Source organism: Lonchura striata, chromosome 8 (genome assembly GCF_050655825.1).
Source record: "Lonchura striata isolate lonStrDom1 chromosome 8, ASM5065582v1, whole genome shotgun sequence".
Lineage (NCBI taxonomy): Eukaryota > Metazoa > Chordata > Aves > Passeriformes > Estrildidae > Lonchura > Lonchura striata.
In genome coordinates, this window is record NC_140710.1 from 2,793,909 (window position 1) to 2,815,640 (window position 21,732).

The 21,732-nt window shown below is 43.6% G+C and overlaps 1 protein-coding gene across 8 annotated transcripts in view; it reads right to left on the reverse strand.

The window, feature by feature from the left end:
- The window catches only part of PATJ (PATJ crumbs cell polarity complex component), a 140,381-nt gene that overhangs the window by 14,308 nt on the left and 104,341 nt on the right, over positions 1-21,732 (reverse strand). For all 8 annotated transcript variants that reach the window (XM_021542668.3, XM_085585640.1, XM_085585638.1 and 5 more), the window contains 7 exons: positions 19,992-20,063; positions 19,567-19,684; positions 18,858-18,991; positions 6,503-6,586; positions 4,316-4,509; positions 2,459-2,606; positions 1,310-1,396 (listed from right to left, as the gene is read on the reverse strand). In XM_021542668.3, the coding sequence (XP_021398343.3) occupies positions 1,310-1,396; positions 2,459-2,606; positions 4,316-4,509; positions 6,503-6,586; positions 18,858-18,991; positions 19,567-19,684; positions 19,992-20,063 (837 nt within the window). The remainder of the gene's footprint in view (positions 1-1,309; positions 1,397-2,458; positions 2,607-4,315; positions 4,510-6,502; positions 6,587-18,857; positions 18,992-19,566; positions 19,685-19,991; positions 20,064-21,732) is intronic.

The window sequence follows — 21,732 nt, forward strand, 5'->3', positions numbered from 1 at the left end:
CAAAAAAAGGAGATGAAGCAATTGGATCTGAATTTTTACTTAGACTCACGTTAAGTATTATGGCATTTTGCTTCCCTTTCAGCTTGAATTTTACATGGTAAAACCAGGTGGGTAATTTTTAGCTGTCATTTTTTGATCACCTTGCTCTTGTTAAGGCTTCATGTTGATACAATGGCCAAAACAAATACTAATATCTGACTGCTGACTTAATGCAATCAGTGCAATTTCCCTCTGTTACTTCACTTCTCCTTGCCTGCTGCATGCACTGCAGATGATTCTCCAAAGTCAGTCTTTTTAAAGCTGGGCTTAGCCCAGCTGTTCCCACATGGCTTTAGCCCTTCCTGGCACCTCACCACCTCCAGCCAGCCAGGGCCACTGCTGGCCTTCAGGAAGTGAAGAAATCCCACCATGCTGTGATAATTTTGGCACCTTTTTGGGGCTGTTCATGGACAGGCCTCTTACAGACCTCCTTAAAAACATTCCTGCCTTTAACTCACATCTCCCCTAAGCCTCCTACAGCTCCTCCTCTCCATTTCCAAAAAACAAACCCTTCTTTTAGCAGCGCTGGATCTCCTCATGTGCAGCTTTCCCCATGGCAGAAGGGGTCAAAGCCCCCACAGCCTCACCCTGCTGTGAGCCCCTCTTTTAGAGACATTGGCACCTTAAATAGAATGGCAAAGCAGTGGATTTTCAGAAGGAAAACCCATTAAGAAGAAGTTTTCTAAGTCACTGTGCCTTGTTTCTCTCCCCTGCAATCCTCCAGGTTTAACACCAAGAATTGGTGTCTGGGCAGACTGAGGGGCACAGGGAGAGGGGAAAGGCCCTGCTCTGATTGAAAAATGAATTGTTGTCCTCGCTTCAGGTAAAAAGCAAGTGAAGCAGGAAATTGCTCTGTGTTTTCTTGGAGAGGAGAGCAGCTCTCCTGTGGTTCTGCTGGAAGATAGGCAGAGATACAGTTTGGTTTCATTAGCTCGTTTTGATAGACAAAACAGCTGCAGAAAATACATTCAAGCAGTTTTTGCAAGTCTTCAAATCAAAAAATTTCTGGGTATCATCACTTGAGAAAGATATTACAGATTTTTGGTGTGTCTTGGGAAGACACTCCTTCAGCAATAAATACATTAACCAGCTCTTCTGCTCCATCAGCATTTCAGCTGCAGTTCACCACAGAAAATTATGGGGATAAAATATTTTGTTCCCCACCCTCAGCAGTGTCTGTGGAAGGATGAGCTTCATGTGCACATCTGGGCACCATCCCCATGCTCTGCCCTTCACAGCTCCAGTTTAAACAGAGGAATTTGTCACTAACCTGACTGTTTTGGGATGTTTTCCGTGATGACAGCCATGACCCAGCTCGCAATCTCCCAAGCTCAAGATGCACCAGTCCTTGGGCACACTTGGAAAAAAAAGAAAAAACAAAACCAACCCACAATGTACAATTTAAGTAGACATATAATATTTCATGCTCTCCTGGAGAGAATTATGTTTATATTCAGCACCACAAGTCCGTGAAGAAAGCCACAAGGAATGTTCAAAACATGAACACTTGTATTCAGACAATACAAAAAGGGGATTTAGGCTTGTCCTGAAGGTTTCTCCTGGTTGCTGAATTTAGTATGAATCTCCCCCTTGCAAACTGATGGCCAATTTGCTCAGGAAAAAAGAAACAAAAAGCTCCAAACTCTTTAGCAGACATTTGAAAAACCCTTCAGAGGCAAAATGCAGCAGAAAAGGGTGAATTTAACCCATATGGATCCAGCTTAACAAAATACCCTCGCAACACCGGTTCCCAATTCTTAAATAGGTAAACCTTTGGCAAAGTACCAACCCTGAATGGAAAAAGCAAGGAAATAATTAGTCTTTCCCCCGAAGAATGGAAGAAATCATGTGCAGAAACATTGGTGGGGATGGCAGGGGGAAAGCCCTGGGAGCAGATGCAGTTTGGAATGGAAATGGGTCTTCAGCATCCACTGATGGCTCTCGTGGTCATCCCACCCCTGCCCTCTCCCCCAGCCCAACCAGCCATGGAAAAAGGCAACTTCTCCCAGAATTTCAGAGTAAAATCACTCCTGGAGGATGGGAAGCTGTGCAGGAACAGATTTAAGCTGTCGTTTTATCCCTGCAGGTCTGTACAGCAAAGCCAAAGATTTGTTTCAGTTCTGGTTTGTGTTGCCTCTCCCATTTCCAAGTGTTTTTCTAACACATGAGATACACAACTGCATTTTCAAATAATGCCCAAATACTAAATGTGCATTTGTGTTCCTGCTTCATATAATCCAATTCCTAGAAATACACAGAAAAGTGACTTTAAATGAACCTCACAGTTATTTCAGATGAAATTCTTGCCTTGGTAATCAGCTGGAGCTGTCCTGTGTATGGTAAATAGCATTTCAGGGTAATTACCTTGCACAGTGTCAGCAACTGAAATTCAGTATCTCAAAATGTATTCTGTACTCACCTTAAGTATAGTGGCAACAGTCTCTTGTGAGGCATTTCTCATATCCTCCCCATTTACAGACAAAATCTGATCTCCTTGAATTAATCTTCCATCTAGGTCTGCAGCTCCTCCTTTAACAATGTCAGAGATAAACACTCCACTTCCATTTCTATCAATGCAAGAAGCATATGGCTAATTACACAATCCAATATTCTTTGGGAGACCAATTTAGATTACTTGCATTTAAGAGACAATAAAAGAAACCTGTGATCAGAGGAAGAGCCAGTTTTACACCTCATTCAGCTGTGTAAAAAATCGATGAGTTTTAAAACCACAACATGTTTTGCTAATATTTAATGCTGTCTTTCCCCTTGAACTGCTAGTTCTGACTACGGGATACATAGAGATTTATGGAAAACACCATTTATATGAATAGAAGTCTGAGGTTTAGTCTATAATGGAGTTAAACTATCCCCTGATGGGACCTGGCAGGGTTAGGTTAAAGGTTGGACTCAATGATCTTGGTGGGCTTTTTCTCCTGAAATGATTCTGTGACTGAGTTGTGTGAGCTGGTGCCAGCTGCAATGCCAAGATCTGGAATTTTTTTATCCTTCACCTGAAGCACACAACCCTTCTCACCCTGAATTATACCTGGGTATCATTTAACAAACTTCAGCAATTGGGCTCTTTCTAAGGAGGGGATCCCCACTCTGAAGGATCCAGGAGTAGCACAGAAGCAAAGGGAGGAGGGCTGGAGACTGTGATTACCATCTGCAGGGTAATTTACATAATTTAAATTAATTACCCATCCCACAATCTGCTCACAACACCTGGGTTAAACACTGCCACCCAAAAACTGCTGCAGAAACTCTACTGACCACAGGCAGTCAGGATAATGACACGGTGCTTTGTAATTGCAAAAGTAAATGATTTCTGGCAATACAGGATGGCAACTCCAACACTGAAGAAGTGTCATGCCATAAATCTCTTTTAGCAAAGGAAGACTAAAACTATCAGTGCTCTGATTTGGGTGAACTAATAGCAGTGGTTTAGAGATGTATCAGGAAAAAGTCACATTTTATTAGGCTGCTGTTACTTCCCATTGCTCTCTACGACTCCCTGACACGAGGGCTGAGCCAGGAGGAAACAGCCTCAAGTTGTTCCAGGGGAGGTTTGGGTTGGACATCAGAAGAATTTCTTCATGCAAAGGGTGGTCAGACATTGGCAGGGGCTGCCCAGGGAGGTTTGGAGTCCCCGTCCCTGCAGGTGTCCAGGGAAGGGCTGGAGGTAGCACTCAGAGCTCTGGGTGGGTGACACTGGTCAGAGGTTGGACTTGATAACTTTGGAGGGCTTTTCCAGCCTCAGTGGTTCTGGATCTCAGGTTCTGCTCTGCAAACTGCTCTCTGCAGTGTGGCACAGTCCCCTGAACTGCTCAGGGCCTGGGTCTAACTCAGCCTCTCACCCTCCACTGGCCTGGGTCTCTTTGAACCAAACATGAGCTCAATCTAACTCACAAATCCTTAGGGTAGGTTTATCCCCCAGTTTAGAAACCAGAAAAGCCATGTTTAGGGCCTCCAAAGCCCTGAGACACAGCTACCCTGATGCCACAGAAGAGTGAGCCCCCAGTTCTGCATGGGATTCCCTCTCTGTGCCCAGAGCTCTCCTGAGCAGCAACTGCCTCCACTTCTCAGCTCTGTTCTGACACAGGAGCCAGAACCACGGCCCCATTCCATCCTGGAAAATATTTACATATAAAATTCTGCTCCTTATGGAGTTTTTCCCTTTATTCCACATTCCATTTTTTGGCTACAGTTATTCATGCATCAAAATCCCAAATATTCCCCATTGGAAATGCTGTAGAATCAGAGGCACTCTTACCGTTTCCCAGCTATGCTGAGCCCCAGCCCTCTGCCCGTTTTCTTTTGGATATCTACAGAGAAAATCTCCAAGTTTTCCTCATCCTTGTAGTGTGCTTCATTCCTATAAACCACCAGCTGCACCTTCTGGGGCGTCTGCCGGAGCGCAGTGATGGCTTCCTCGTGGCTGGCGCTGCGCAGATCGATCCCGTTCACCTGGAATAATCAGTGTTTGCTTTCCAAATGACACGGATAAATGATCTTTTCATCACACCCTGCCCCTGGGTGACAGCACACATTTGTCAATTTGACACCCCTTGGTGCTCTAATTGAGCTTTCCCATTCCCAGAGGGCCGAGATCCTGGGTTTCCTATGGAGCGTGAGCTCGGAGCTTTGTGCCGCTGTCTGCAGTAAATCCCAACAATCAGAACATTTGGGCTGGGAAGTTTTGGGTGTTCTTCCCTTCTTTTTAACCTCGAGCCTTTGGAACCTCAAGCAATGCTTCTTTCTCCAGCTCCACAAAGTGGGATGTGCTCCTTCGAGCTCCCTGGGTACCTCAGCACTCAGATCCCTTCTCCCCCAGCTCCGTAACATCATCAAGATAAAAACAGAGGGGATCAGAAACACCAGGAAATAAATGGCCTCAGAGAATGCCAGCAAATAAACGGCCATAGAGAATCCCAGGCAGGAGGCATTCAGTGGTGATTTTCCTTTTTTCCCAATAGGTGGCACACCAGACCGCTGCTGGAGCAGCTACACTTCTCTCACCAAAACCTGATGAGGTTTCAGCATTTTAGTAGTCAGACAGAACAAGAAGTTCTGCTTAAATGTTCCATTTAAAAAAACCCTATTGGAATGTGAAAATCTAATTTTGCCAAGCCTGATCCACAAGTGCTCTTTAAGGTGTTTGCCAATATTCTGTCAACTAAATAATCTTTTATTTCTTCATACCAAATCATATCAATACTTAGATGTTTTTAAAGTCTCTCTAGGAAGCAGCATGAACTGCATAACCACAAATGTTAATCTACTTCCATGAGTTTTAAGGCAATAAAAATACTTCTCAGAATTTCTGTATATGCAAAACTACAATAATATCTAATTTTACATTAAGATAATTAAGGCTAATATTTATTCTCTATATTCTTTTGTACCAACTCTGCACACATTTATTTATAAGTGTGTATTTTCCTTGCCACAGGCATCTTATGTGTGCTTTATCACACTAATCTGAAACTAATTCAGTCATCTTTTTGATTAATACAGCTTTTAAAAGCTGAAATAATAACAATATTATGATTCACAAACATTAGCACTTTCCTGTTTGGCCAGAAAAGAATTAATTAACCTGCTCCATTCTTACCCCTTAATTATCGTGCTCTGTTAGTGCCCCGTTATTTATAAAACCAAAACAACATTCGGCCTCAACGCTAACAAAAATATTTGCAGTGCAAGAGCTGTAAAGACAACTCCCCAAGTACCCCTTGCTATTTTCCTAACCCTACACACCGAGGCCTTAATGGCCATGCTGGGAATTTGTCCTGAGCTGACAGCAGAGCTGCAGAGCAGCTGCACTGAACCCCTGCCTGACGCAAGTTTCATTTGCAGACCAACACTTCTCTCTTAACCCTTTCCCTCCACCTTTTCCCTGCTTGTCTGGGAGGAAAACACCACATTTATTCCCAGCAGCCATTCCCCAGCTGTGTGAAGTGAAATGTGGCCTGGGGGAGCTGGGAGGGATGCAGGGATGCTGGGAGGGATGCTGGGGGTGATGCTCACAGGGATGCTGCGGGGTGATGCTAACAGGGATACTGGCAGGGATGCTGGCAGGGATGCTACAGCCACTTTTTCCTCCTCACCCCATGTTATCCCAGCTCAATATTTGGATTTCAGGCAGAGCAGAGATATGGGAGTGGTGTCGGAAGCGCAGGTCTCCAAATGAAAGATTAAAGAGATGAATAATACCAAGCTATTGGACATGACAGCTGAACTATGTAATTCAAGAACTGCCTTGCTCAATTAAATTTAATGTATTCTCAATTTGTACCTTCAGTTTATATGAATATATACGGAAATATGAATTTTTCAGGACGTTCTTAGTGACAGAAAGGAAGCCTCGAGAATGAAACCTATTCAATCTAGAAGGAGCTTCTGCTGAACTGAAAACAAGTCTCCACAACCAAACACAGACACAGAGAATGTCATTTACCTCTAGAATCTGATCACCTGCCCAAAGTCTGCCATCTCGGGCTGCTGCCCCTTCTTCATAAACTTCATGGATCACTATGGCATCCTGTGGGAAGAAGGCAGAGGCATGAACCCTGCTTCCCAAACACCCCCAAACTGGCTACCATCACCCACCCCACACTCCCCACCAGCTCCACAGTTAAAACCACAGCCCTCCAAGTCAGGAGAAGCAAGACTGTAACACAGATTTTTCAAATTTTCATGATTTTGGGATAAGAAAGTGACTTCTGTAATCAAAAGCTGGTATAAAGGTACAAAGGATTTTGTTCTCCACTTCAGGGTAGTCTTGTCTTCTTCCATCATTTTTATGCATTGGCATCAGCAGCATGTGAACTCAGTGTGAACTGTAGTATTAATATAGTCTACATTTAATGATATTATTTAAAACCAGATTCTTTGGAGCTATGAATATTTTTAGGGACTTGGCATAGACCTCAGCTTTAAGCAAGGGCTGAATGCCTTGTGGTAAATAGCACTGGTTAAATCTGAAAGAAATGAAATCCAGAAGAAAGGAACAATGGCAAATGTTAGTTTATTACTGAGGTTGGAAAATGTAGGCAGTGGCAGATGTAGCTTCAGGGAAGGTTTCAGTGATTTAATCTTATTGCCAGCAATAGATGTCCCCAAAGAAAAAGCATTACAAAGAACATACTGTTCTCTTGCTGGTGCTTTCCCTTTGCATTGTTCTGGTTTGTTTGTTTCTTTTTTTTTTTTCCCTTTTTCTTTAAAAAAAAAAAATAGGTGAGCATCCTGCTACAGTGCAGGATAGGATGCTTATTTTTGTGTGCCAACCCTGCTCCTCTCCTCAAACCCTCAGCCTCAGAGCTGAGCCTCCAGCGCTGGCTCTGGGCAAACATGTGGTGATTTTTAATTCCACACGTTGGTTCTGGATAACCCATTCTCAAATACCCCCTGCAGAGCTGCTGTTGTGGACCCCCTCACCAACAGGACAAGCCAAAGAGGAGCTTTCCCACAGTGCTCCCAAGAAAAGCTGGTGAGGTTGGAGCATGGGAACCCTGCTGTGTGATGGAGCAGGGAATTGCTGCTGGGGTGGGAAAAGGTCTCTCCAACTTTGGAGAACATTCTTGGGTACATCTCTCATCACCAATTCACCCCCTGCCCGTGCTGCCCCATGATCCTTTCCCAGCACAGAAACAAAAAACAAAACAAAACTCCAATGCCCTTCAGGTAACACTCATATCACAACACTGAGAGCACGATTCCCTTCCATTCCCACCACAGATTATTTAATGATGGGGATTTGCTGGAGCACAGCACCACTGCCACAGGTTCCCTCTGATCCATGGACACCAGCTCCTGAAAAAAGCCTGGGGGATTGCAAACACAAATGGATTACAGCTGATACAAGAGTTCCAGGTGGGGGAAAAAGAGATTTCAATCTGCATAAATGAAGGGGAAACACTATGAGCTGTGTACCAATTAATTAAGAAAATCAAGAAGTGGTTTGATTAAAAGTAAAATATAGATATATACACACACCTCTGGCAACTGCAGGGTTTTTTTTTGCAGCAACTGAAGCAACACATACTAACAGAACAGAGCAACACAGGCATGCATGTCTTCTCCCTGTTGTGGGGTTTGGTTGGTTGATTTAGGGTTGAGGTATTTTTCACCTTTGTTTTACAAATGATGGTGTTACTCCAAAGCAATGCAAGAGACTTTAGCCTGGGAGAAGAGGCCAATGAGAGAACACAAAATATTGAGCAGCTTGTTAATGCACATCATCCAGGGCACTGGATGACCAGGAGGTTTGGCAGACAACTGGCAGCGTGACCCTGGAACAGCACACTGGGCACCTACACAATGGCCAAATTAAACCTCTTCAGACTGGATTTAACCTCATATTTCCTCACCTCTGAGCAAGGACCTCTCAATCCCATTTCTCTAAGTTTGTTTCCCATCTGTGGTTGCTTTTAAAACATCCACCAGCCTGGAGTTAGCAGCTTTTCCCAGAACTGCTTTATTAAATGTAAAACTGCACATACCAAAGGCTCAGACCCAGGAACCACCAGAGTGTTATCAGTTTGGATAATCTGCATCATCTATTTGAAAAGGCAACACTTCAGTGTTACACTGCGGTTCCTGCATGTGTGAGAAGCCAGACCCAGGACTAAAAATACACATGGCATGAAAAGGTACATTCCTGCCTGCTCTCTGCCTACCCTGCAGAAGGAAACATCTCGTTGATCTGCCAAAACACTACTTTTCTTAAGCATTTTTTTTTTTTTAAAGTAGTGTAGCTGAACCAGGCTTATCAAATCGATTAAAAACAGAACAGAGCAACGTGTCCACGATGCGCTGTAAAGATTTCTAAATAGTCCATAGGCATAAATATCAGTTTTAGTTTTCCTTAGCTTATGAACCATGGCAAACATCTCTTTCCTCTGAAACTCCTGGGATCAGCTCAAAGTACTTAACCCAGAAGTAATTTTTTTTCCACTGGATCCAGTGGGATCTGCATAGGACTCTGTTAGTTTTGATCATCCATGACAAATCACTAAAACCAAACTACTGATGTTAGTGAGCATTTTTAATCATATCAATATTTTACAGGAGTTGATGCAGTGATGAGATGTCATACTTGCCCCAAGCTGTAATGACTCTATCAACAGGCATAGATTGACGCTGGAACACCCCTCTCAGTCCCTCAGAAAAAAACCCAGAATCTATCAGGACTAAAACAACACATTTATTTAAAGGACAGCTTTGGTTTCTGGACTTCTGCAGCTCCTGTTCAAATTAAACATGTACTTGACATCAAAGCCTACGTAGGTCAAAATCAATCAATCAAGAGGGACAAAGAGAAAGTGGTGTCAATGTTCAGGTAGAGATTGTGAATTCATGGTGGGTCTGGACAGATTTCTCATCCCTCCCCACCTCCTTTCACCACCAGTTTCATACAGATTATGGCTCTCCATGGTGGAGCTTGGCAGAGTCACAAAAACTGTTCGTGCAGGAGGGGAAATAAAAACACTCCCCTATCAAGAACACACTTGTTTAAAAAAAGATACCCAGCTGCTGAAAGGACATACTTCATAAAGTTTACAAATCCACTCAACAAACTGGGGCTTTAATCTTTCTATATTTTGACAGAGAACAGTCTGGGACCATGACACAAATGCGGAATTAATGCAGAGCTGAGCAGCTCTTGCCCAGGATGGAAGGATGCAGAATATGAGCTGGGCCATGCAAACTGTGTTTCTCCATGCTAAACAAAGTCCATGCTGGCAGGTGTAAACTGAGACTATCCAACCATGAAAATGGAAAAAAAGACAGATGTGAAGGGAATTTCTCTGCTACTGCTGAGGTTACCATCCTGGGCTCAAATATATTGGTGCTGAAGGGCCTGCAGCCCAAGGAAATGAAGCTGAATGCACTGACACAGCACTGCATGGCCACAAAAATCAACTGCAAGCCAGAATGGTTCCAAAATATTGCAAAAGCATGGCTGGTTGGGATATGATGTGCTCCAAACCTGTTAAGAAGCAGAAATGGTCACCAAACCTACCACAAAGAGAAGGTATTCTGTAGGGTTCAGGCTGGAGCTGGGGGACAGCCACAGCCCTCACCAGCAGATTATTGAGAATATTGTGGGAATGCAGGGCTTCCCTCTGGCTGCCCTGGGACCCTGGCAGGGAGTCAGGAACCCCCTTGGACAGAGCCCCAGAGACACTGTCTGTGATCTCTGTCCATGGAAAAGAGTTTTCAATCTCACAGGGTGAATTACCAGCTCCAACTATTTGATATCAGTAATAATTATGTGTGGCACAGGTGCAAAAGTAAAATTTTAAGATTCTAGATTAGGGGTCCAAAGAGGACAAGATGGAGGAAATTGGGTGTGCCTTGTCCTTTTTCTCCTTCTTCATGCCCTCCATGTCTCACTGTGGTGTTGGCATTTTTCTGTTGGTTCAGGCTGGGGACACACTGTCCAACGTAGGTGACAGATATTGGCACGTTATTGTAAATCCAGCCCAGGGAGTTTCTGGTATTGAATGTTTGTCACATCCCACTGAGGGCAGAGCCCCACACGCTGCCCTGCAGGACAGAGCTGGGCAGGGCAGCAGAACATGTTAAACAGAATAAACAACCTTGGAACCAGCACAGACCAATTATGGCTTCTTCTTTGGCAGGGGGCTGACAGACAGAGACTTTCTACAATTTTGGAATCATCAATACCTCAGATTCCGACAGAATATCATTGTGCCTGCACAGCTGTGGAGCAAAGGGGAGGCACAGGAGTGAGAAAGTGGGGGTTTGGCTGTGGAAGTAAAGGCAGAGAAGCAGGAGAAGCTCATGGAGCCCTTGGTCAACACCTCAAAGAGCGAGGTTGGTGCAGAGTGAGCAATGAACAGGGAGGGCAAGGTGCCTGACAGAAATTAGCACTCACCTCTGGAAAACAAAGCTGTGCACAGCATGATCTGCACTGCACTGCCCTTCATCTGAGGAGGGGATGAACCCTGAGCTCCCAGGGAGCTGGATCTCAGCTCCTCCCCCAGGCTGTGGATATTTTTCTGCTTGATTTATAACGATGCAGAGACCCGTGAGGGGAGGAATATCACACTCAGCCCAGAGCAAAGGGCACAAACAGACATGTTAACTCTGAGAATTAAATTCAGTCAGATCGACAGCTTAATCTTTGTATCTTAAATGTCAAGAACTGGTATGGCAGAGACCCCAGGCAAGGACCACAGAGCACTGCCCTGACTGAGCCTTTTGGGAGGAAGGTGGTGAAGTCAGCATCCTATTCAGGAAAATCACTGACCAAGTGATCCTTAAAAGCCTGCAGGACCATAAACCATGGTGAGAAAGCCTCACAAGCTGCTGGCTTTAGGCTTGGGCTGCTCACATGTTTCCTGCAAGTTTACAACTCCTGAGCCAGTCTCTCCAGCGTTTCTTTTCTACTGTGCAGATGTTCTCCAGCAGGACAAGAAGCAGCTTTCAACTGAAAAGCCACAAAAACAGTCCCCAGGCTGTTAGTGGGAATGCTGGGAGTAGAAGGTGAGGGAGCAACAGGACACAAGACAGGCAGGAGGCACAAATATTAAGTGCCAAGGGTGTTTTGATGAAGTTGCATCCTGTGATAAAGGGTGAAAAAAGGGGTGATTTCAAAAGAAGTGGAGCAGAGAAATCTCCATATTCCTGGTGTTGGCTGGATTTGGTGAGGAAAGAGGTCCAGCTTGTGGAAAAGTCTTCCTGCACAGCCCTGCACCACTGCAGGTCCTACTGCTTGAACTGAGCTGAACTTTGACTTGTCTTTGTTGAGCTGTTTCAGCCCACGAGCTCCAGCCATTACCTGGACAGGATCAAAGGCACCTGACAGAGGGAGGGTGAACCACTCCCCACTGAGGACTGCAATAACCAGCACAGAACCACTGGCAATGAACCCTACCATCAACCATAGCCACAAACCTGGTGCAGGGAATGAAGCTTTCTGCATGGATCAGAGCACTTTTCCTGGGTAAGACAAAAAGTAAACTACGTATAAAACCACGCTCTGGAAAAGATGTTTTTTCTGATTTAGTTGACAAGTTGTGTTTTCCCAAGCTAACATTACACATTTCCAACTGATTTCCTACATGTTACAGCTACAAATGTTACACTAAATTAGCATTATTAAGGGTAATAACACTGCAAGGGGTTTTGCTGAGTGGAGGATCAGGGATTTATCTCTTTCCCAGGGCAAGCACAATACTGCGAGTTATTTCCTTTTCAACCTCTACAATATTTTGTCCAGAGTAGTAAAATTGTAAAAATTTCATTTTAACAGCCTGGTTCCCAGATAAAAGCAGAAATCAACTGGTTGCACAGTGAGTTTCACTGGAGAATTAAGCCCATGCAGGAATCTCTCAGTAGTTAAAATAAACTCAGCTGCTGGTTACTTGCAGGCAGAGGAAATGACAACACTTATGATCTCTGATCTTCCATTTGCAGATCCAAATAGAATCTCCAAGATAACTTTTCAGCAAGGGAGGGTGAAGGTCAAGCCCAAGCAAATCCCTTTGACATCTCAGAGGGGTTTATCTCATGCAAATTTCTCCTTCTGGCACCGCAGGGTTTTGCCTTTGCTGGCGTGCACAAACCATTAGCAGGCACCCCAAATCCTAAGCCAAACACTGCTGCAGTAAAACAGGCTGCAGAATGTAAAAACGTATTACTGTGTTAATGCAGAAATGCTTCACATTGCACGAGACCCAGGGACTGCCCTGCTCAAGGTCAAAACAAAAGGTCTGTTTCCCATTTAAGAACAAGCCCTTGCAAGAGGTGGTGTTCACTTGCCAACTTTCATAAAAAAGATTAATCCACAATATCAATATGAATATAATTTTTCATACTAAAATACAGATTTATTTTAAGGAAGTGGATAGTATTTGTATTACATTTTATAGGCCCCTATAGTTACATCTGGTCCTTATTTATTTAAATTTTATTCAGCTTGCATAATATTTTTGCTTACAGTTATATTCTCTAAGATCAGAAAAGCTAAAACCTGAAAATTCAATGGCACTATTCATTAACATTCCTTCGCTCTGCAGTCATAGACATTTGCAAGCTCTCCTTTGATTCTGAAATAATAAAACTAAGGTAATAAGATGTTTAGTGTAAAAATATATGACTTAAGTCAGAATGATAGAAAGAGCTATATTCCTGTGAATCACATGCCAAAGCAAACCAAAGTTTTTTAAAAAGTATACATGCTCATTTTAGAGGGAATAATAAAACACAAAATGACATATTAAAACCTTAACTCTCTCACTCTCATTATTTTATTAAGTTACCAAAAAAAAGGAGAGAGTTTGCAGTGCACAGAGCATAGCACAAGCTATAAAGCATGCATGAGGTCCTGGATGTGTGTGACACAGGAAGCCAAAAGCCAGGGGTTTCACCCAGCAGCAGCCAGGATCCTCCTGAAGCCCATCCTGACAGGTCCTGCTGCTTTTGTATATTGTTAGCCTAAATTTTATGGTTGATTTACATTCCTGGAAGACAGCAGCTCCTTCAAGCAAGGCCCTGCTACGCAAGCAAGCCCTACCATCAGCTAAACCCTTGCCAAAGACCCATCAAAGACATGATTTGCAAAACTTACTGCCCTAATTCCCTTTTGTGACAACTCATGTACAAAGCAGCTTGGCTTTGTCATGCTCCTGCGAGCCAGCGTCCTCCTGGAATGATGATGAATCCACCAACTCCATTCCAGCATTATCCAAGCAGGAGTCAAAGCCATCCCTCACAATTTCAAGCTAACTGCATTTACCACCCTGTCATTAAACTGCCTCCTGGTTTATGGATGTGGGCAAGGGTTTAGGGGTTTAGGAGGGATTGCATTTTTGCCTCTCCCAACCACAGGCTCTCCCTCTGCGATACCCGAGCCACGGTTAAAAACTCAGGGCTGCCATTCCCCTTTTTCATTCCATTCTCCCAGTCACTGGGTGGGGGATTTTACAGCAGCAGCAGCAGCATCCACAGCTCACATATTGCTGGAACCTCCCCAGAGGCCAATATCCCCCTTCTCATTTGTAGTTACAAGGTGAGCACATTTCACCAGAACTCTCAGTCCTAGCTGCACTGGATGTCTGTCTGAGCAATCATTCAGACATTGCCTGACTACACCTGATAAAGATATTTTTTTGCACTGAAGTGGGGAGGGGTGAGATGAAAGCTCAGCCAGGGGAGAAGCTGCTCAGTGACACAGGAGTCCCAGAGCCCTTGTGCTCAGGTAGGTGCTCACTGCTGACAGACTGCAGCAGGGCACAAAGCTGAGCTCTAGGCTTGGCTTTGGAGCAGGAACAGCCTGGTTCTGGCAGCATGGAGCCCTCACAGGGTAATTAGCCCTCACAGGGTAATTATCTCTCACAGCTCCAGGGGCAAACACCGGGGCTTGAACAGCTGCAGCTTCAAGTCACAGTTTTCCTGATTATTCCCTTGCCCTTCCTCAACAGATGGGGTTTATTCAAGGGATGACTCACCTGGACTGGCAGAATGAATCTAAATATTCTTCTGTCAAACTGCATCCCACCCCTCAGGAAGCTCCTCAGAAAAGCCTCTGGGCTAACCCAGGTGATCAGGGAAGCTTTTTCCTCCCCAGCTCCAGAGTTACCAGCTCTCACTAACTCCTGTTAGCTGAGCACAGGAATATTCTGTTATTTTTTGTGTTCCAGTTCCCTGGCTTTGTGGATCACTTTATTTTACAGATGGAGTACCTTAAAGTTTGTTAATTGCCTTAAAAATGCTTTTTATTAAAGTCAGCTGAAAGCAAAAGTACAAAAAGAAAATTTACCACATCCAAAGCAGACAACCCAGCACAAAAAATCCTGCCCAGGAGGCTTGATGTTGTTTACAACAAAAAACACAAAGCACAAAGTATATTTTTCTTCCTTTCTGTGTAAGGCTGAGATAATGACCACCCCCTACTCCACCTCCAGAGAGCCCTAAGTCACAGACCCTGCAATCTTCTTTTCCATCAGAGGTGCCCCCTCCAGCAATTAGCTGCAGTGATTTCCAGCCCCAGTTGAGCCTCTGAGCCCTCCTCCCTCCCAGGTTCTCTAACCCTGCCTGGAGGAACATCCCCAAACCAGCCTTGAAACTGCTGAATGCCCTCTGGCACGTCTGAGTGTCTCAATCAGCCAGGCAGCAAGGCCAGAGTCAATAACCACCAGTAATCAACTCGACCCTCACTAAATTATTCATCTGGCAGCAGAGCAGTGCCCCCACCCTGCAAAGAAAATGTTTGTATCTTAGAGCAGTGCCTCTTCCATGCGCTGCCAGGAATCAAATCCCTGAAAATTCACTATCCTGGGTTACAGAAATTCATTGCAAGTTGTGAACTGGGCAGCATTCACCCACTCCGGGGTGATAATGGGATTTCAGAGAATCATAGGATGATTTGGGCTGGGAGGGACTTTAGAGCCCACCTCATTCCATCTCCTGCCATGGGACACCTTCCCCTAGACCAGGCTGATCTAAGCCCTGCTCAACACCCACAGCCTCTCTGGACAAAGTCCTCATCCCATCTGGATGAATACAGTTTAAAACAACTCCTTGATGCCTTGTTCTCTGAGGATTTAGAATGAAAATCTCATGCCTGTCCTGGGGAGCCTCAAACTTAATTTTGGGGATGTTTCTGAAAACACTTCTTTTTTTTTTTTTCCCCTGTTTTAAATTCCCACTCTGAGGTTACTTTTACAAGTTTGATTGGACTACAACCAAAAAAAAAGAAAAAATCAGAAACTGAAAGCCCTGTGCTTCAGCCAGCTCCACTCTGCACTTTAATTGCTTTAAAGCAGAGGCCATGTGTTGTGTTCTCTCAGGGGTATGTGGGAAGGTGAAATGAAAGTGAGTGAAGAAAAAAAATACTTTATAAAAAATCAGCACTTAGAGGGAAATGAAATAGAAGTGCTCCAGAGCAGTCTGAAGATCAACAACATGAAGACAATTCCCAAGGACAGCCCTTCCTTGGCCATGCCTTTCCTGCAAGAACATCTTTCCTTCCCCAAGCACAGAGCCCCAGCCCTGCTTTATAATACATCACTGGAAAGGGTTTGCAGTTAAAGGGGATGGACATCTCTTCACCAAAAAACATTTCACAGGGGTTAAGACATCACTTTCCAACCTCCTGAACAAATTAACCTCCCTGCTCACGGGTTGTATTTTTCAAGTCTCTACTTGGTGATTCCTGATGAGATTCCTGAGGTTATGACTTAAAAGTTGCACTCTATATTTCATTTCGAAGCAGCCTGTCCCTGGCTGCCAGATTTATTATTCCAAAAGCTGGGTCTTGTACATCTTGTGCTCTAAGAAGATAAAAAATATTCTGAGAGCTTTCCCATCCCATGTGAGCTGCTGTTGAGCACCCTCAGCTCAGCATTTTTAGATCAAGAACATTTTAGTACAACATGGGTGAGGCCTTTACAGACTTGCCATGTCCATTTTAGACTTGACATGTTCTGAGCAGCATTCCTGGCTTCCCCCATGCTGATAAATTCCTTCTGAGATCCCAGGAGCTGGGGTTCATGTCCTTCAGGGCTTTGTAGGCACTTCTGCTGAAGCCAATTACAAGTCATCCTAATTTCTCTGCACTGCACCAAACAGTGAATCTTGGACACAAAATTTCTGCCACACAAGACCTCCAGGACTGATGAGCTCCTTTGATCTTGCCTTTTTTAAAATACAAAAGATGTCCATCTGTGTAAGTGAGTTAAAACCAAATGACAGAGAGCAAGACACATCCATCACTCAGCTCCACGGAGCTGTTTTGTTATATTTTCTCCCTAAGCCATGAAACTCAGAGAGACAGAAACTTTCCAACAGCCCTGAGCAGTATTTGCTTTTACTCCTCATTATGTCACGTGTTTCAGCTCTTTACAAAAGGTTTTCTGACTCCAGGGCAAAAAAAAAAAAAAAAAAAAAAAAACCAACCCGAAAAAAAACCCACCAAAAAAAAAAAAAAAGAAGACATCAAAGTAATTTGGAGATCAGAAGACAGAAAAATGGGAGGTTCCCTGCCCATGGCAGGGGGTTGCAAGTGGAAGATCTTTAAGGTTTCCAACCCAAACTCTTCCAGGATTTTGTGATCCCACCCTGAGATCCTGCCTTGAGGAGAAGGGGCTGCCCTGGAGCAGGAAGTTATGGAGAATCCCAGAGAGGGTCTGTGCACATGGCAAATGATCAGGTTAGGCTGTGGTTTCCCAAAAGCACCTTGTTTCCTATGAAACACCATTTCTTGCCTTTCAATGAGCAGATTCAGAATTATGAGAAGAAACAGGGACTCATTTTTGGGTAAGTCCTGTAAGCTGAGGATCTGAAAAGTGGGGAGTTGGACCTCCCTCCTTCATGGCTTGTTACTGCACCCCAGTGCATAGACTTTTAAAATCGACTCCCAGGAGGACACTTTAATGAATAAACTAATGAAAGCATAATACTTAACCAAAACCATTTACTCAATTTAAAGAATAAAAACCTTTGCATTTTTCCCATCTGCTCCGTATAGCAGTTATTTACAATTTTCATTTATTTATATTAAAATCTCATTAAAGACACACACCATATTGCATCTGACAGACTGCCATGTATTATTTCCAAATTCCAGTTAAATGAAAAAGCAGGGAGATTACTAACACCGAGCAACTTATTTGAATTTACTCAACACTGAGGAGCTTGACAAAAGAAAGGGGACTGGAGACAAAACTGTGCAGGGCTGGAAAGAGTGAAAAATAACCCAGCTCCATCTCCATGGGAAACAGAGCAATTCATCCCAGCTTTACAAAACTGGAGACTGGGATAAATGGGACCAAAACATGAGCTTCTTCCAACTTCAGCTTTAATGCTGCAAAAAATACAGCCCACGCTCTGCAAAACAAAAATTTCTTCTTCTTTTTGACTTCCCTTCTTCTTTCCTTTCAATTTTTTCTTTTCTTTTTTTTTTTCGCCCTGGAAGAAGACTGCTACATTTCAACTGTCTGTACCTGCTGACACTTTGATGCTTAATGATGCACCACTGTGATATTTTGGGGAAAAGCTGCATGTACCAGAGCAGTTCCACTGCCTGAAGAGTCTCTGTGTCAGGGAATTCAGGAGAACCCAGCAAAGACACCTCTGCAACAGAGACTTGTTTACTGAAAGGACTGAATTTGACATTTAAAAAACCCCAATCTGGTTTCTCTTACACTGTTGCAAAGCATCTCTCAAATGGGAAGTGGAGAGGAGACAGCAAGAGCAGAGGCAGAGAAGGATTTATGGGGCTCAGCATCACTAATTTGCTGAGCTCACACTTGAACTGATGGATTTTAATTCATCTGAAGATGATTTTTTTAAAAACCAGCATATCCAGGAGTCAGATTAAGCCAAAAGACACAGAAAGCAATAAAAGATTACCTCTGGTTTACCTCTATTCTGCAAGGGCTTTTGCTGGCAGGCAGATAAATCACAATTTGTTTAAACAGCTACTGAGCATTTCTGCTCTCAAGACAGAGGTGTTATCCTTGCTGAGACAGCTCTACCTCTGCAACATTAATTTCTAGTCCAGCCATTCCAACTCCTGCTTCACAATGGTTAAATAAAAAGAAAACATATTTGCAACCTCTGACCACAGCAGAAACACCACTGAAACACAAACAATTTTAACAGGAGCATCATCTGATCTGACACAAGGCAAAATTACCAGTTTCTTACTGGAGGTTATAGCTGGCTTGTCCTCCCTGCCTTCAACAATTTCTTAGAGCAATTACCTATGAAGGGCATTATTCTTTTCCATGTTTTCTCTGTCTCTGTCTGCAGCAAACATTATTTTAACAGGAACTCACCAGTGGAGTGTCTTTGCCCCCGACGATGCTGAGCCCGAGGCCTGAGCGACCCTTGGAGATCTCTATGATCATCTCCTGCCCTGGAACTATGGGACAAGTGGCTGGGTCCACAGGCAGTGGAGGTGGAAAGACACCTGAGAACATCAAAAGGGCAAGAAAAAGTCACACAACACGATAAGAAAATGAGAACCACCAAAGAAATGGTGCAATTAAGGTTTTTTTTGCTGTTCACCTTCATAAAATTGAACTAGAGGATCACTCTGAGTCACTTCTGAAGTCTCTAAACCAGAGTGACTTGAGTTCTGGGAATAAATGCTGCCAGTAAAAGCCTGTGAGGACATCTAATTCAGTTTTAACCTCTACAATTCAGATCATGATGGAAAGGGAGTATTCCTTTCAGGACAGATAAATCCATATTCCAGCACCATGGAATGAACAGCATGTCCCAAATTGTCTTTCCTTCTATTTCAATCGAAAACAAAATCATCTTTGTATGTAAAAGTCAAGAAAAACAACTGAAGACAACTCCAAGCTATCAAAAATTGTGACAGGAGAAAAAAATACACATTATGAAATAACAGAATAGGTCACTGGATGTTCAAAGGAATGAAACTTCAGCAGAATTTATCTGGAAAACAAAATGAAAACACCTATTTTGGGTTAGGGTGCTAAAAATACACAACATTGTGACAAAATCGCTGGTTCCTACCACGGCTGGTGACTTCTGCCTCTGGAGAAAGGTAAGGAGGTGCTGGCTCCAGGGGAGCCTCCTGGGAGCTCACTGGGACTTTCATGGAAGATTTGGGCTGTTTGATCTGGCTGAGCACCTAAAAGCAAAGCAGAAGCAAGAGAGATCAGTTATTAATTACTGTGATGTGGTGAGGTCACTGTCATCAGCTGCTGATTATTGTGCCTCACGAAATCCTCCAAATCAATAGAAGGAAAACAAGCAATTTCCACACATTTGAAGAGGAGCCAGTCATTTTTTACATCCCCATCAATAAAATTATTTTAATGTCTTCCCAGTTAATCCCTTCCCACCATGAATCACTCAACCTTCAATCAAATCAAGCCCTCAGAACTCTCCCTTGCTGGTTAACATGAAGACACAAACATTTTCCTGAGCACACATACATTTTCTGGGAGCTGCTCCTCTGTCTCCTGCTCATCTGCCACCACTGGTGTGTCAGCTTTACATTTCACATCCTAAAAAGTCCAAAAAAGAAGAGCGAGGTGTATTGAAAATGTCTCATTAGCTTCAACAAAATACCCTCCAAAACTCAGAATGATGATTCCAGAGAAATCCAGTGATGTTTTGGAGGGACAGGACACAGGGAATGGCTTCCAGAGGGCAGGGATGGATGGGATACAGGGCAGGAATTGTTCCCTGGGATGGAATTCCCAGAGCAGCTGTGGCTGCCCCTGAATCCCTGGAAGTGCCCAAAGCCAGGCTGGAGCAGCCTGGGACAGAGGAAGGTGTCCCTGCCATGGCAGGGGTGACACTGGGTGGAATTTAAGGTCCCTCCCAATCCAAACCAGTCTGAGATTCCAGGATTTCTCCACGTAAATCCATTTGTACCACCAAGCAAAGCTGAAGCCCAAAACTTATAAGAGGCAAAGCTGCAGTGAGCACAGGGAATATCAGGAGTTATTAAAATCACACCCCTCAGCTCTGAGGCATGCAGTGCACAGCAGGGATTTTTGGGGAGGAGGTACCACACGTGCTCTGTGTTGTTCCGGAGCTGTAGGAAGCTCTGGAATGGCTGGGACAGCAATTCCCAAGGTGTGTATAGGGACCCCTCAGTGCCCACAGCAGGAAGGGGTTCCAAGTCATCTCTTCTCTCCTCCCCCTCCTTTTTTGGCTCTTCTAAATAAAGCAGCTGCTTAAAATGCATCCTCCAGCCTCATTAAAAAAATCTCCAACAATGGTACTTCAATCACTGGCTCCATTTGCAGCCTAATTTATTTCTCTACCTTTGCAATACACGAAAATATATTTTGATATCCTACTTTTACAACTACTTCCAGACAGGTACAGTGCCCTCTCTTGTTAGTTCTTCATTAAACATGCGCCACTTTGATCCAAGTAATAGTTATTTTTCTTATCCCATATTAAAAACTCCTGATCAACAGCCTAGTTTGCAGAAAAACTAAGCACCAACTTCCAAAGATTACCTCAAAATATTCAAAAGTTACTCTGCATCTCAGAAATAATTTCTAATTTAGATGAAAATTTCTACATTAAAGAAAAGTAAACAGAATTGTAGGTAACTCAGCTTGGAACTACTGGCCTTGTTTGCTGGAGTTTTATTCAGTTAAAAGATCCCAACCCCCACAGGATCTTTTTTTTCCCCCTTGAATTTTCTCCAAGCTTGCTGTAACTCTACAACTGCAACTACTATTCAAAAGGGTAACAGGAAAAAAAGATAAAGGGGTGATCTCATTGTATTATCAGAGGTGTCAGGGGAGGAATGGAAGACTGCTTTGTCATTTTCTGAGAGATTGTTTTAATGAGCAATGAAAAATTACTTCATACTTCCCTTTTTCATTGTGGTATGTGGCTAAAATCTGAAGCTTCATCTTGCACCACGAGTAAGCACCAGGCACCACCTTTACATCTCCCAGATCTTTTAACTGTGCTAGAGGTAGCTGAACAAAATGAGCACCAAATACACTCAGCATTTGTCAAAAGCCTGCAGCCCCACTGGTTTAATCAAAGTCAACCCCCTCAACTCCATCCAAAAGCACTTTTACACAGCCCCCCCTCTTTGCCACTATCAAGGATTTGTTTTCTGTTTGTTGTGAAGAAAGATCATTGTTCCAAGTTCAAACCTTTAAAGGCAAATGAATCCATTCTCACATACTATTTTCACTT